Source organism: Rhinichthys klamathensis, unplaced genomic scaffold, assembly GCF_029890125.1.
Source record: "Rhinichthys klamathensis goyatoka isolate OS25496 unplaced genomic scaffold, OSU_Roscu_1.1 h1tg000178l_1, whole genome shotgun sequence".
NCBI classification, from domain to species: Eukaryota; Metazoa; Chordata; class Actinopteri; order Cypriniformes; family Leuciscidae; genus Rhinichthys; species Rhinichthys klamathensis.
In genome coordinates, this window is record NW_026606707.1 from 121,859 (window position 1) to 138,469 (window position 16,611).

General features: G+C 47.1%; 1 protein-coding gene across 3 annotated transcripts in view; it reads right to left on the reverse strand.

The window, feature by feature from the left end:
* The window catches only part of cc2d1b (coiled-coil and C2 domain containing 1B), a 39,114-nt gene that overhangs the window by 11,151 nt on the left and 11,352 nt on the right, over nucleotides 1-16,611 (reverse strand). For all 3 annotated transcript variants that reach the window (XM_056260769.1, XM_056260768.1, XM_056260767.1), the window contains 2 exons: nucleotides 15,816-15,988; nucleotides 14,910-15,035 (listed from right to left, as the gene is read on the reverse strand). In XM_056260769.1, the coding sequence (XP_056116744.1) occupies nucleotides 14,910-15,035; nucleotides 15,816-15,988 (299 nt within the window). The remainder of the gene's footprint in view (nucleotides 1-14,909; nucleotides 15,036-15,815; nucleotides 15,989-16,611) is intronic.

Sequence of the window (16,611 nt, forward strand, 5' to 3'; positions counted from 1 at the left end):
CATGTAGTGTAGTTCATTAAACCTCATTTATACTTTATTGCCTCTGTGTTTGTTGTTGATCACATAACAAAGCCTCTTTAATATAAAGATCCTAGCTACAATCTGATAATTGTTAAGTGCACAAAACATTGTCAGTAAATTTAAGCTAAAATAAGACCAGCAGCCATTGGTAACCTCTAGCGAAACAGCGCGGCGGACGGGCTGGCTTAGAAAGAGATATCAATCGCTGTGGTAATTTTAAAGATCAGTCATAGCCCTCTGTGCGGGATGTATATTCATAATTAATCATAATTCGTTGTGTTAATTGTGGTATACATGCCCTGAACAGACGTATATGCTGTACAACCCCTGGTTGGGTGATTTATCTATGCAAGGACTCGGTTCAAACTATATTCGATAATTTGTTGATCAGAGATTAATAACTGTTGAATATTTATCCCCAAAATCAAAATTGACTAAAGAGCTTATGAACCCCAGATTCCTTACATATTTATGGTGGAGAATGCGGGCAATATTTTAAGCTTTGTTGTGTGAGCAATTAATGCAGTGTCAATTTGGTATACTTTGTTGTGTTTTGGATTAAGAAACGCGAGCGCGCCGCGCGCCGCGCATGTTGGAAGCTGAAAGTCGAGTTTCAGCCGAGCACATTACAAACTTGCTAAATTCGTCTAAACGTTTTAGTCATTGTAATTGCTAAAAATAAATTGTAATTCATAACAAAAGAGATATTACCTCTGTAAAGACGTTTACATGTTAATATATGTGCTTTTGGAACCGCCTGCTTGCAAAACGAGAATCTTTTGAGCAGAGTCGAAGAGGATCTGAATTATAGCGATGCTCCTGTAATTCAACCTAACAAGGCCTGATTTTCTAATCGTTAGATTAAACGAATTAAACTCCTGGTTTTAACTTTTGATTTAGCTAACCAAAAGGTTAAACCAGAACATTTCAATCATTAAAGTGCTAAATGATAAATGTATTGGGAGTTAAACCACAGACGTAAAATCCTGTAGGTCCGGTTACACGTAAATGCAGTGAAATAATTCTGCCTCGTGAACCCGTGAAACATAGCACCGTAAAATCCGCCTGAATCTAAATTGTGTGCAGTTAAGATTTGGCGCGCCCCACAAAGGTACAATTGAAGCAGTGTGGTTGTGATTCTGTTGCTGAACACTAGAGCGCAGCCTTGCGCCTCGGTCTCAAATCACCGCCACACCCTCTTCATCAACGTGAGCGCAATAGCGCCACCGTATGGACGCTCACACATAAGGTCACTCTTTCCTGAATTTTCTTTTCTAAGTAATTTCTAATTCCTCACAGGAAGTGACTCACGGAAAAGACGCCCTCTTCAGGGCCTCCAACGCTGAGTCAGTTCCTTGTGATCCTTGCATTCTGTTTGAAATTTCGGTCTGTTTTCAGTTGGGTTTGTTCTAAGGCTGTCATTGATACTTTATAGCGATCGTGATTAGCATTAGAAATAATCCCATCCGTTAATTTTCATAGTCTCATTCAGATTTGGTCTAAAGAAAAACTTTAAAGGTAAAACTGAATTAAATTCTCACTTCACTTTATGAATTAGGTTACGAATAATTCCACTTGATTTCGTTTTCTGTCCAGATAAGTTTATTGATTGTCCCTCAGATAAATCAATGTCTTATTAAACATTTTTACCTTTTCTCTTTCTCGATAAATTAATGAGTTTGATAATTTGTTGTAATAAGTTGATAACTTTTATTAATTGTCTTTTCTAAAAAAAAAAATTTTTTTTTATTAATTTTTTTTTTTGAAAAAAAAATATATTTTTATTTTCTTCCAAAAAAAAAAAAGAAAAGTTTGTTTTTACTCTCCCCTGCCGTCTCTTAGTGATATTTCTATCACGACTGCACGCGTGCTATTTTAGGTGTTATTCAACATCTCCGTACACGCTTAGTTGAATTGAATTTACACCAGTTGACTTGCAATTTCAATTAAGTTGTTTTCTACCAGGCTAACCACTGGAAAGTACCCCCTCTTGTGGCTCAAACCCGCCACTACAGCGTACTTACTCCTGTGTTTATCCTGCCTTACTCACTAACCCTTCTCCATAGGTTATTCTGATAACTGACAACAGTGTCACAAATCCCTCTGTTTTCTTCACTCGCATTAGGCAACAAGGTTTTGTATTTCCTACACACACAGATACTCCATTTGGTTTAGACAAAGTAAGCTTTAAGTAATTTTAGTCTCACTTTCCTCTATCACATTTGGTATCCACAGGTAGAACTCCCTTGCGCTGGTGTGATCTGACCGTCATTCCTGGTTGGTTTCCAGTGAGCGGGGCTGTCTGGCCGGCGTAACCAACGCTTGCTGTGGGTGAGTCACGGAACTTCCTGGCTCTCCATTGGTGCGGCACGCAATAAGACATCAGCAATTTGGCGCTCCCAAAAGGGGAAGACCCACCACGCAATAAGACACAAGGCAATTTCGGACACAGTACTCAAAGCGGACCGCTCGAAAGAGGGTTCTGAGGAAAAGTCCTCTTTGCAGTGTCGTAAGCAGGTGATCTCCCCGGGAGTGCCGGTTGTGTTAAAGTCTAGGTTGTTTGAGAGGGCGCACCGTGGTTGACGTACAGTTGAGGCCGTGGACACCCCGGTTAAGTGCTTGGAGCGACGGAAAGGTTGTCCCCGACACTGGCTCCAGCTAGCGTGATTTCAGGTCACCCCAAGCAAGCTAAATTAAGGTAAAGAAAGGTCATCCCCTTAGTATAAGCCACCAGAATATTACATATTCTCACGTGACATGTAAGAGTGTCCACCCCATTTCTAAAGAAAACCACACATAGTCGGCTCAAGCCCTCTTAGTTCCCGTAACTCTTTCTGTGCTACTGTTTACTCTGTTTTAACAGATCCACTAATTCCTATTGTCTAATCTCCCTTTAAGTTTTTGTTTTTTTTTCTTACTATTCTTCTGTTAGTTCTCTCTGCCTTGTGTGAACTGTGCCTACCAGGTCACCCAGAGACGAAGCCTACAGAGACACCAAAGGAGAGCTGAATAACAGACTGACAGCCGAGCCGGTAGCACCAACAGTGACCTACTAGGCTCCGGCCCTGTCAAATCTTTATTTAGGCCCTGCGCTGACCTAAACAATTTGTCCCTACCTAACTGTCTGCAACAGTTAGTCAAAGTACCGTAAACGGCTTCGCCCGTATTAAGGGTATAAGCGCATAAATTGTAGAACAAATTTGCATTTGGTCTGTGTGTGCGTGTGTGTGTTGTGCTCCTCTCGCCCGCAGTGAACCAGTATGTCCCGGTCTCCCAGCCCAGCAGCCCACTGGGACAGCCTCGAGACATGGCTGAATGCCATGACAGCCACCGTCCTGCCCAGGGATACCGGCGACTCCGAGCCCCGGGATCAGGCGCAGCTGGACACTGACCTGGACTCGCTGATGAGGCATGACCCAACCCAGAGCTACAACCACAAAGAATGGGCCCGAATCATGGGAAACCTGGCCCATACGCTCGTCGCACAAGCCCGCCTCCACGAAAGACACGCCATCAACCTGGAACAGGAGACGGCAACTCTGCGGCTCCAAGCGGAGGAGGCCCGGCGCGACCAAGCAAAGACCCAAAGTCGGCTAGACCAGCTACTACTCGAGAACGAGGAGCAGGACGAGGAGGAAACGGACTCAGAGCCACGAAAGGAAGTAGAAGAACTTCAAACTGCTCTGGAAAACCTTCGTCTAGACACCGACCAAAAGGAACTAAAAGAAAGAAAAGCCAGAGAGACACTCACCGAAAAACTGCAGCAAGGTGAAGCTCTCCTTGAGAGAGCAAACAATGAACTAAAAGAAAGAGACGCCAAAGCCAAAGCCTGTGAGAAACACTTGAAGGCGGCCAGAGCTGAAATAAATGAACTTATCCAGCAAAAAGAACTTTATAAAGATGAGCTCGACGCTGTCCACCGTGAGTTAAAACACTCCTATAAACTCCAAAGTGACCCGGAAAGAGGTACACACACTACCAAGTTTTCCCCGACCGGTCAGTCTGCACACTTCAGCCAAGAACACAGAACTGTGAAGGGAAGCGAACGGCCACCGTCCCAGATATCGACGGACAGTCTACAAGAGCCCTCGCCCTCAGGAAAAGGAGGGGCGCCCCAGCCAGCCCTTGCCACTTATCACGGCATGGCCTTTAAGGAACTTGACAAGTTGGCACGGAACATTCCTACCTTCACCCCAAACCCTGCCGGAGGCCATGATGTGCATGCCTACTTGAAAGACATTGACTTCCACTTATACACTGTTCCCCACGTCACCCCGTGGGACAGATTATACCTGCTTCGAATTACGTCTAGTCGGGACGTACGCAGTTTTCTGGATCGCCAACCAGATTCAGTTAAGGCGGACTATCAGCAACTGCGACAGGCATTCATCAGGGAATTCTCTGATCCAGACACTGATCAAGGACTCATCACCGCGATGAGCCTCAAGCAGGCACGTTTAGAAACTCCGCAGGCCTTTTACACTCGCATCAGACAGGCCTACTTTGGGTCAAGGAATGATCCCGGGATGGAAGAGGACTTTAACTTCCGAACTTTGTTCCTCCGAAACCTGCATCCCACAGTGAGCCATCACTTAGGAGTCCTGGCCTGCCCTCGCACAATGAGTACCCAGCAACTGCGAGATTTAGCCCACAAAGCGTTTATCAAGCAGAAAATTGCTTCTGAAAAGACTGTCAAAACTCCCTCTATCTGCCCTATCACTAATCAGCACTCAGAGCTGGCACTAGAGGGCACCCAACAACACCACACTAACAGACTTTCTAATAACGAGTCAAGACCGTTTCAAGCCAGCAGAGGGCAACGCAACCGTGAGGGTGCTCGTCCTAAGCACCAGAGCGGGCGCTCTGAAAGATCATACGGCACCCCACGGCCCCCCCACAATCAAAAGGGGGGGGCCACGTGGGAAACCAGCCGACGGCCCAGACAGAGCCGAACTCCAGCGACAAGAACGCCTAGTCCAGACAGCCCACACCAAACTCCCTCTCGGCAGGCCTCACGCAGGTCCAAGTCCAAATCCGAGCCTGCTGCAAAAGAAACAAGTGAGTCCACGTCAGAGACCGCAGAGATCCTGAAGATTCTACAAGGGCTTCTTCACAAGAAAACCGACAAAGGGGACAAGCCAGACTCCTCGTGACTAAGGGTAAGGAGTAACACCCTTCCTGATAGCCCTCCTACTGAACCAAGCACCACGAACACTGTTCTCCTGACACAGACCACAGAACCAGCTGTCACAACACCAAGGGATAATGACACCCACTCGCTGCAATTGTCAACCGCACATCCAGATGCGGACAACCAAACCCATCACACCAGTGAGCAAACCCCTGAGATACCAGAAAGTGCAGTTTTGGTTGTGTGTCTCCGCAACGAAGCCCAAGATACCGACCCTAACTGTTTGTCTATCACCACACAAGCCCCGACACTAAAACTCCTGGGGAACCTGGTCGAAAAGGGACTAGCACGCAAACTTTATCTTTCTATCACAGTGGAAAATGTGGTGAAGCTCGAAGCTCTGGTCGACACCGGATCGGACCTCACTTTGATATCAGCCGAACTCTTTGAAAGACTCAGATTTGAAGCTAGCAGACAGAACAGAACTCTAAAATCTCAGAATTGTGAGCTGAATGTGCGATCTTACAGCCAAACTGACATTCGGCTTGAAAGAATAGCTCCGATTCACTTAACACTTGGTCCCATGGGTTTATTACACCCTGTGTACATTTCACCAATGGACACGTACCCCCTCCTCATCGGCAAAGATCTACTAGATCGCTTCGAGCCCCTGCTGGATTTCAGACAACTGAAAATCTGGGCTCAAGTGCGAGAACCCCTCCCCTGTCAGCCACCCAGGTCAACTGAGCCAGACTGTCAGGTCACAGAGGTCACGGGAACTTTCGCCGCCAGCCAGGGAGACACAGACTCAGCACCTGACCGAGATTCAAGTTCGTTACTCTGCACTTTTCAACTCACCAAAGACTCTGAGTCCTTCTGCCCCAAGGCCAACACCGAACTACAGCTGAATGGTATAACCACCACAGACATTGTTCTCGCTCTATGGGCCGACAATTGCGCTGTCAGCTTGTCACTTTTCAACGAGCTAAGTAAAGTCACGCCAGACCTTCCTTCTGCCAGCAAACGCACACGTTTCCCTTTGAACTCATGCCCCTCAAACCTGGTGACTGCAAAAGGTATCTGTGCTTTGAACTTGAACTGGAACAATCGGTGCCTAACTCATTACTTCCTGATCATTACGGATCTGCCCCACGATGTCTACATTGGAGCTGACATTCTGATTCGCCTCCAGGCTCATGTGGATTTTATTAACGAGGTACTGTGGGCCCCACTGACTTTACAAACAGCTGTTGTTCCGACACACACTGACAATCTCCTGTCAGGCCAAACCATCCCAGAGCTTTGCACCCTAATCAGCGAACAGGCAACTGTAGTACCTGCTTACACCAAAGGGGTCGCTGTTCGATTGAACATACGGCGTGGCCAAATCCTAAACCACACACTGGGTTTCTTTCAACCTTCGCCCGAATGCCTTGAACTTGGACTCACACTTGAGGCCACACCCCTCACTGAAGTGTCATCTCGGGCCATCTACATCCTTTTCAACAACTGCATTGCAGTGGACATCACAATTCCAAAAGCCTATCGGCTAGGATGGCTAGTAAGCCATGACTTTCCTGATTTTGAACCTACTTTACCTGTCATTGGGCCAATTCCAGTTTCAATGATACCCGAAGGGTGCATAGACGACACACTGCGCACAGCACCTTTCAAGATCATCTCCATCGCCTCTGTCATGCCGATGGACAAAGATCAAGTCTGCAGAACGGAACTGACGGAGGACAAACACCTTGCCGTCTACACAGTTTCCAAACAACTTACCTGCGAGACTGATGCAACTCCTGCACCTGCGCCTGCAAACACCACAGGCGAGTCACCCACAGAGGAGCCATATCCAGGTTTTGAGTCCCAAGTTCAGCAAATTCTAAAAGACGCCGATGCAATCACCGAGGATGAAGATCTACAAAGACTAAGACAAGTCCTTTACAAATTCAAAGCGTCATTTGCCAAAGACTCTCTAGATTGTGGTCTCACCCACCTTCACACCGTGCGCATTCCAACGCCCCCTGAGGCTCCTCCCACCTTCGTCAGGCAATACAAGATCCCCATCGCATCACACGAACCGGTGCAAGAAATCATTGACTCTATGCTTGAAAAAGGTGTGATTCGCCCATGCAATAGCACCTATTCTGCTCCTATCTGGCCGGTAATCAAACCAAACGGCAAGTGGCGACCCACCATCGACTACCGAAAACTGAATCAACAGGTGCCTCTGTCAAGATGGCCCATGACCCAGCTAGAGCAAGAAATACCCAGAATCAGGGGAGCCACAATCTTCTCCACACTTGACGTGGCCTCAGGGTTTTGGACCATACCTGTGCATCCAGATGATCAGCACAAGCTTGCTTTCACGTTCGGTAACAGACAATTCACTTTCACCAGGTGCCCATTCGGCTATGCTAACTCACCTGCCGAATTTAACATCTTCCTGAACAAAGCATGCCCCGATGCAAGGATGAGAGGCAACCTCATCTATGTGGACGACGTGCTGATGAAAAGCACAACAGTAACCGATCACCTGAAAGAAATAGACTATGTTTTGAACCAATTATCAGCTGCGGGAGCCAAGATTGCCCTCCAAAAAGGACAATGGTGTCGAACCAAGGTCAACTACGTGGGACTACTGATCGGGTCACAGGGCATCGAACCACAGTCCAGCCGCATTCAAGCTGTTCAAAACATCAAACCACCCACCAACCTCTCAGAACTGCGAAGTTTCCTGGGGGTGTGCAACTACTCACGGCAGTTCATCGAAAGCTATTCAGACATTGCAAAGCCTCTGACTGCCCTGCTGAAAAAAGACTGCCCGTTTGTCTGGACAGCCGTCCAGGACAATGCCATGACTGAGCTGAAACGTCACCTGTGCACAGCTCCATGTCTGGCTTACCCTGACCCACAAAGAGAATTCTACTTAGAAGCCGGATTCTCCAACCACTGTCTCAGCGCTGGCCTGTACCAACGACACGATCAAGACAAAAGAGTTGTAGCATATGCCAGCAAGACACTCCTTCCACCAGAGACTAAATTCTCAGACTGTGAAAAAGCGCTGCTTTGCACTGTATGGGCCATACAACGGTTCTCCAACTACATTGGAGCTCAGAAAGTTATCATTGAGACTTGTCACCAGCCTGTCATGTTCCTCAACAGCCAACGCATCCGCGATGGCGTGGTCACCAATTCCCGCATCGCCACGTGGTTGATGGCCCTCCAAGGGCGCAATGTTGAGGCAAGATATGCCCAGAACCACAAGTCAGCGCTAGGCAACGGCCTGGCTGCCTGCCAGAACTGCTCTGATAACGCACCACCTGTGACAGCTAATGTGGAAGAACCACAACCACAGACGTGTCACAGATACTTCGAAGACAACACGTGCCAAGGTATGCCCACAGCTTACGTCGATGGATGTTCCTACAACCAAGAGGGCATCCGCCTAGCTGGCGCGGGTGTGTTATGGGTAAATGACTTCCCTTGCCCACCTCAACACTTCAAGCTGGGGCCTCAGTCATCACAATATGCTGAGGTGGCAGCCATTCTCATAACTATGCAAATCTCAGCGACCCACAACATCAAAGAACTCCTGATCTGCACAGACTCGAACTATGCCAGACTAAGTTTCACATGCCACCTCCCAGGGTGGAAACAAAATGGCTTTAAGACTTCGAACGGTAAACCTGTCAAACACCAACACTTGTTTCAGGCATGCGATGACCTAACTAGACAACACGACATGATCGTCTACTGGAAAAAGGTGAAAGGCCACTCCAAGCAACCAGGCCTTGATAAGGACATGAACGACCAAACCGATGCCCTTGCCAAGACTGGCGCACTGCACGGTAACCCATGGTCACCTCCAGCCCAACCACCGGCTTTTGATGTGGCAGCACTAACCCGCAGCAAACGTACCTTTCCTGCCGCACTGCCCGCCTCTCAGCCTCTCACTCTGACCCCGCAGATCTCAAACAACGACATAGCGGACATGCAAGCCACTGACATGTCCATAAAGACTTTCCTAAACCACCTATCTGACCCCTCCAACCACCCACTCACACAGTCTGATCTCACTGACAACCCGTGCCTCAGACGACTGCACGACATCAAGCACATGCTGCGTGTGATTAACGACATTCTGTGGTATACACCTGATGACACCACCACGCCACGGCTGGTGGTCCCTCAGTGTCTAAGGGGGGTGATGTTAATATACGCCCACGACGCGCCATGTGCCGGACATCACGGCACTAGAGCCACCTATAAGACATTGAAGCAAGTGGCATATTGGCCCCGCATGCAAGAGCACGTAGCGGAATATGTCAAAGAATGCCTAATTTGCTGCCAGTTCCAACCTGCAAATCCGAACCACAGAGCTCCGCTGCAACGCAGAAGGGTCACCTTCCCGTGGTCAAACCTCCAAATCGACTGGGTAGGGCCTCTGCCAAGGTCAACGAAGGGCAACAAGTACTTCCTCACAGTCGTGTGCCAGTTCACAAAATGGGTAGAGTGTCTTCCAGCACCCAACGACACCGCTCAGACCACGGCATACCTCCTGATGAATCACATCTTCTCCAGATTCGGATTGCCAATGAGTGTCAACTCAGACAGAGGTACTCACTTCACAGCTGAGATTATGCAGCAGATCTGGAAACTCCTGGGGGTCCAAGCTCAACTACACGTGAGTTTTCACCCGATTTCATCTGGCCAAGTCGAACGTTCGAATCGGACTGTGGTCAGCATGCTGAGAAAGTATGTGGCTGCCAACCAGAAAGACTGGGACGTGAAACTCCCGCTGGTGTTAATGGCTCTCAGGGCCACCCCACAGGACTCAACTCAGGTGTCTCCCTTCGAACTAATGACTGGACGACAGATGACACTTCCACTGCACCTGCTGTATCAGCCAGGAGACTCCGGTCTCATCACAGCCTGCACCACTCACCAGTACCTCGATGAGCTGCACCGGCACCTGAAAGCAACCTTCGCTTTCGCCCAACAACAGCTTCAAAAGAGCGCCGAGGGCCAGAAAGCATACTATGACCGGAAAGCGTCACACCAGGAACTAGCCGTGGGTGACAGAGTCTGGTATTACAGCTTCGCGCAGCCACCACGCACAGCCTCCCATCGGCTGTCAAAGAAATTCCTACCCCATTGGACAGGACCTCATGAAATTGTTGACAAACTTTCTCCGGTGGCGTACCGAATCCAATTGAGCCGGGGACAGAAAGACCCAGTGCTCAAATGGGTCCACCGCAACCAAATTAAAAGACATTCGGCTGTTGGCCGAGAAAGGCGGGGAGAGGCCAATGCAAACTAACCTGATTACCCTCCTAGGAGTGAGAAGACTGTCCTGCCAAACCAAGGACAACTCTCGCTGACACACTGTCCCTCTCTCTCTCTCTCCCCCTCTCTCTACACATCTTCCCTTTCACCTCTAATAGGATGTTGATGTGGTTCGCCATCCTGCTTGTCCAGTCGACCCGAGGGCAACCGCCACCTGACGTCATCTCAACCGGCCCGGCGTCAGGCATTGTGCTGAGGGAGCAACCAGGTCTCTTGATCACCAACTGCCGGACCCACACCCAGAAGGTGTACGTTCGACTAGATCCCCGCAATGTGTACCGGGCACATTACCCCAGTGCAACAGCCCAGTACAGCTGGGCCGGGGCCCGATGGACCGAGGACTCTCTCAACCACGCCGAGGCCGACGTCAGGCACATGCTGAACCAACTCGAAAAGATGACCGTCACCCAAGCAGAATTGGGCGGACACAGCCGCCGCCCCAAACGGTTCCTTGGAGCTCTGCTGGGAGCCGCAGCTGCGGTGGGAACTCTGTTCAACATTGGTATGTCAAGTGTCAACGCCGTCAACCTAGCCACCGTGAGACGACAGGTTGCTGAAATTCAAACAGAGATCCCACAGCTAAAAGAGCAGCTCAACGTGCAGAGTGCTTCCCTGCAGACCGTCGGAAGGACCTTGAGAGGAACTGTGGTCATTCTCAACACCCACAGTGTCCTGCTGAACCAGACTATAAAGTCCATGAAACAGATGTTCACTGTTTTCCAAAATGACTTTGCCCAAACTCAGCTAGTCACCGCCCTGATGTCAGACATGTTGCGGGAGGTGAGCTCATCCATCGACAGCCTAGCCATGGGTAGGATCCCGCCCTACCTCATACCGTTGAGCCTTGTCCAGACTGTGCTGGCTTCCGCAATCACCACACCAGCTGATCCGCTCCAAGTACACCTGGCCTACTCGCTCGGCAGCGCCATCCCACTCTATGTCGACCCAGAGCAAAGAGAAATGGGCTTCCTCCTGAACTTACCCATCATAGAGTCAAGCCGAATCTACAGACTCAAAGACATTGTCAATGTCGGGTTTTGGAAGGGTAACACACACCTCAAAATCCGCACCCCAGATGTGGTGGCCTACCACGACAGCGATCCACAGCTGTACCTGGCCCCAAACCTGCACATGTGCACATTAACGAAAGACATTCACTATCTCTGTCCTAGCAAACCCTTCCTCAGAGATAACACTAATGGAATCTGTGGGCTGCAAACCATGTCCAGCGACAACCGCTGCCCGGCCGAAGCTAAGCCTCGCATGCAAGTAGAAGAAACCCGAGCAGAGATCATCGGTGACCGGTGGCTCGTCAACACTCCGGTACTCACGGCTACTCTTACCTATGACCAGCATGACACCGCCACCCGTGTCAGCCTGCTCAACCAGAGCATGTGGATTCAAGTACCTAAAGGTGCCATCCTCCACGTAGATGACCTGGCATTATATCATCTCCCGAGCCACGAGTACGAAACAGAACTGGAAATCCCCTCCTTCTTCAAGAACTATAACTTCACCCTGGGTCCAGAACTGGAACTGGAAATTGAGACAGGGGGGTCACAGCTGATCGACATTGCTCCCCTCGACTCTGCCCTACAAGCTTTGTCTCGACAGCCCCTCTTGACTACCTCTCCTGTTGCCCGAGCCTGGACCGCAGCCGACACGGCGCTGTGCCTCTCTATGGTAGTTAGTCACATTCTAACACTGGGCTTGGCTTTCATCCTGTACAGGAGACTCAACGAGAACCGAGCAGCTACCATCAGGCTCACCAAAGCCGTGTCCGGAGGCTTTCGACGAAACCCCCGGAAGGAGGATAACACGCAAGAAGCCGCTGGCAACCTCATTGAGTTAAGCCCTCAGCCCTGATAATCACCTGTGATCCAAATTCATGATTCACCTTCCATCCTCCCATGCAATGATTATCGGCAGACGAGATCTCCCCAGGGACCTCATCTCCCGAAAGGGGGGACTGTAGGGATTGAAGGGACAATCATTGATTCTCTTGTGGTAAAATCCTTAACTCACAACAGGAAAAGTTAACAAAGGACCCTAACTAACCCACATTCCTAGTACCATGTGGTCCCGTGATAAGGTCTCCAACCTTCCAAACTGGCGCCTAAAAGTCTAGAGAGCAAATGGACTTTCAAACATTTATGGTGACAAATGGTCCTGAATGTCCATTAAACAGCGAATTCCCCCCTCCTGAGACAACACCCAGACCTCTTCGTACCAGCCCGATTCATTCGCGCGGCACGATCAAAGAGGACCGTTATCTCTAACACCCCTCTCCGGCGAGAAGGGGGGTGCCAGATGTTCAAATGAAGATACGCACACACCTATGTTCACACACACACATACGAACCCTAAGTTTTTATCTATAAATCGGCATTAAAACAGAGTTGGTGTATTAAAATACCTGCAACAGAACTATAAATGTGCAAACATGTCCTACGAATGTTTTCATGAATGTAAGACACTTATAAATACCTGAAAGTGTGCATTAAGAGGTAACTCTGCAATATGATGTCTGTGATGTGTGATGTTTGATATGTTTGTGACCCTAAAAGTCTGATCTATTCATTAAGCTGTATATCGATAGCGTGAAATATATATATCTACCTATATATGCCATTTCCAAAGTAAGCTTAAGGCCCTGCTGGTCATAAAGATGCAAATTGATTCCGAATGACCCACTCGGGGGGGCGTAGGCTCTCTTCAAGATGGGCCATTATCATTGGCCGACACACCTATCCAAGGCGTGTTCTGTTTATCTTTAAAACCCCAAACTCAGAGACATTGGTTCTCTGTTCTCTGTTCTCTGTTCCTGTATCCCGATGTAATCTTCGTGTTTTATTTTGTTCCTGTTTTATTTTGTCTTCGTTTTATTTTGCGCATAGCCAGTCTGTCCTTAGTGCGGTCCTCGAGATACCCACGTGCGTTTTGTTAGTCTTCCAGCATCCCAGCGAAAGGACTATCTTCACGCATACAGAACTGCGTTAGAACTTTTAAATCTCCCGCGACAACCACGCTTGGAGGAATCAAAGAAGCCCGCCTCCTATTCCCAGGACGCCACGAGCTCGCTTCCACACCACTCTAACCAGGTCTGAATGCAAACTGTTCCATCTAAATTTAGACGCTCTGAAGTGTGTATTCTGTAAGCTGTCTCTGAGGACCTAACTGTGCTAGCAATTGTGTTTTTCCCTGTGTTTCTACCTTATTTTCTTATTGTTTAAGTTCATTTTGGTTTCATATATATATATATCTTTGTTTTACATGTAGTGTAGTTCATTAAACCTCATTTATACTTTATTGCCTCTGTGTTTGTTGTTGATCACATAACAAAGCCTCTTTAATATAAAGATCCTAGCTACAATCTGATAATTGTTAAGTGCACAAAACATTGTCAGTAAATTTAAGCTAAAATAAGACCAGCAGCCATTGGTAACCTCTAGCGAAACAGCGCGGCGGACGGGCTGGCTTAGAAAGAGATATCAATCGCTGTGGTAATTTTAAAGATCAGTCATAGCCCTCTGTGCGGGATGTATATTCATAATTAATCATAATTCGTTGTGTTAATTGTGGTATACATGCCCTGAACAGACGTATATGCTGTACAACCCCTGGTTGGGTGATTTATCTATGCAAGGACTCGGTTCAAACTATATTCGATAATTTGTTGATCAGAGATTAATAACTGTTGAATATTTATCCCCAAAATCAAAATTGACTAAAGAGCTTATGAACCCCAGATTCCTTACATTAGCAACATGCTAATATCAAACTCTACTAAAATCAAGAAAATAGCATGTGCTTCTTGTGAGCATGATGTGGAAAATTGACTTTAAATATACTTAAACTGAATATATATTGACTATTTTACCCAATAGTTGTTAACTTAGCAAAATGCTAATATCAAATTCTATTAAAATCAACTGTACAGCATGAGAGCACAATGTCGCCTGTGAAATATGGACTATAAATGTACTTATATTGAATAATACATTTTACCTGATGTTTATTTTTGTTTCATATATTGTTGTTTGCATAGCAACATGCTAAAAGCAAATCATGTTGGAATCAAGTGTAGCATGTTTCTTGTGAGTGATATTTGTGAAATATTGACTATAAATATACTTTTGATTATAACTCGACTGTTTTACCCACTATGTATTTTTATGTTTATTAGAGTATCAATCTGTTGAACAGAAAATGAATATCAAACTTTTGCAATCAGAAGAGAAGCTATTCGCGTGCACATACAACGTGTTCAAATTCATTCACTTTCATTTCAGAACCAGTTCAAAGGTTGCTGCCTATGTAGGCAGTAGACAGCATGGCAGCTCACTAGGCTTTGGCACAGATCCGTTCTCTCTGTTACTTCACAATTTCACCACGTTCCTGTTACCTCATGTTGCTCTTGGAGTAGTTTGGTGAGTTGAGTGTAGACCTCCTCAGCCTTCTCTGAGATCTGAACATCACTGTGATGGACTAGAATAAAGTCCTCGTCCTCATCTCCAGGTGGTGAAGGCACCTGAAGCATAAAAGCTGATTATTAATCATTACTTCATTATGGATGCCCCTATTATGCTTTTCCAGATATTACCTTTCATGTAGTGTGTAATATAGCTGTTTGTGAATGTAAACGGTCTGCGAAGTTTCAAAGATCAGTGTGCACGAGAAATTAAGTTATTGACTCCCAAAAGAAAGAACCGATTCTGACCGGAGTCGTCAGTAATTTTGTAAAAAGTAGGTTTGTAACAATTTTGCATAATGGTTTTCATGCATAATGTCTGCCTGCAAAAGTCTACTACTCAAACACTGTAGTTGTAGCTGAGACCTGGAAGAGTTTGGTTCATGTTGTCGACATGTTGAGAACACGCTGTTTTCTGCGCTGCAAAAGCAAGTCCACTTCCAAAGGATGAGGACTGGAAACTGATACGGTAAAACTGAAGCCATTGTTACTGTGTCACAACAAGTGCTGAGGAAGATCAGGAGCTACAATTTCTTTGGTTTCTGACACGCGCTGTAAGCAGTAGACCAATCACAACAGACTGGGCCATCTGACCAATCAGAGCAGAGTAGACTCTCGGAAAGAAGGGGTTTAGGAAGACTGAATTCTTTATCAGTTAACAGTATAACAGTTTCAGACACTGTGAGAAAAAAGGTGACTGCAATTTATTATAAATGTGGGAAAAAAAGAGGTTTACATGCATCCAAGCTAAAAAAAAACAATGGAAGGAGACAAAACTAGCAACTTTTAATATAGCATAATTTAAAGAATTTGTTAAAAACAGGGACACAGTGTGGTTACCTTGCTTACATCCACAGTTTTGCCGCTACGTGCGGCTTCTATCATGGGGTCTAAACCCTTTGCTGTGCGCAGGAGTGTCTTGGCCTGCTCTAGCTCATTCTTCTGCTTTGCCTGCAGCGCTGCTTTCATGTACTGCTTTCTGAGGCCCTCCAGAAACTCCAGCTGCTGCTGAGCTGAGGAGACAATAGCCAGATTTAAACCCGTTTGTAGAGCTATATATACACTCACCGGCCACTTTATTAGGTACCCCATGCTAGTAACGGGTTGGACCCCCTTTTGCCTTCAGAACTGCCTCAATTCTTCGTGGCATAGATTCAACAAGGTGCTGGAAGCATTCCTCAGGGAGTTTGGTCCATATTGACATGATGGCATCACACAGTTGCCGCAGATTTGTCGGCTGCACATCTATGATGCGAATCTCCCGTTCCACCACATCCCAAAGATGCTCTATTGGGTTGAGATCTGGTGACTGTGGAGGCCATTTTAGTACAGTGAACTCATTGTCATGTTCAAGAAACCAATTTGAAATGATTAGAGCTTTGTGACATGGTGGAAGTAGCCATCAGAGGATGGGTACATGGTGGCCATAAAGGGATGGACATGGTCAGAAACAATGCTCAGGTAGGCCGTGGCATTTAAACGATGCCCAATTGGCACTAAGGGGCCTAAAGTGTGCCAGGAAAACATCCCCCACACCATTACACCACCACCACCAGCCTGCACAGTGGTAACAAGGCATGATGGATCCATGTTCTCATTCTGTTTACGCCAAATTCTGACTCTAACATCTGAATGT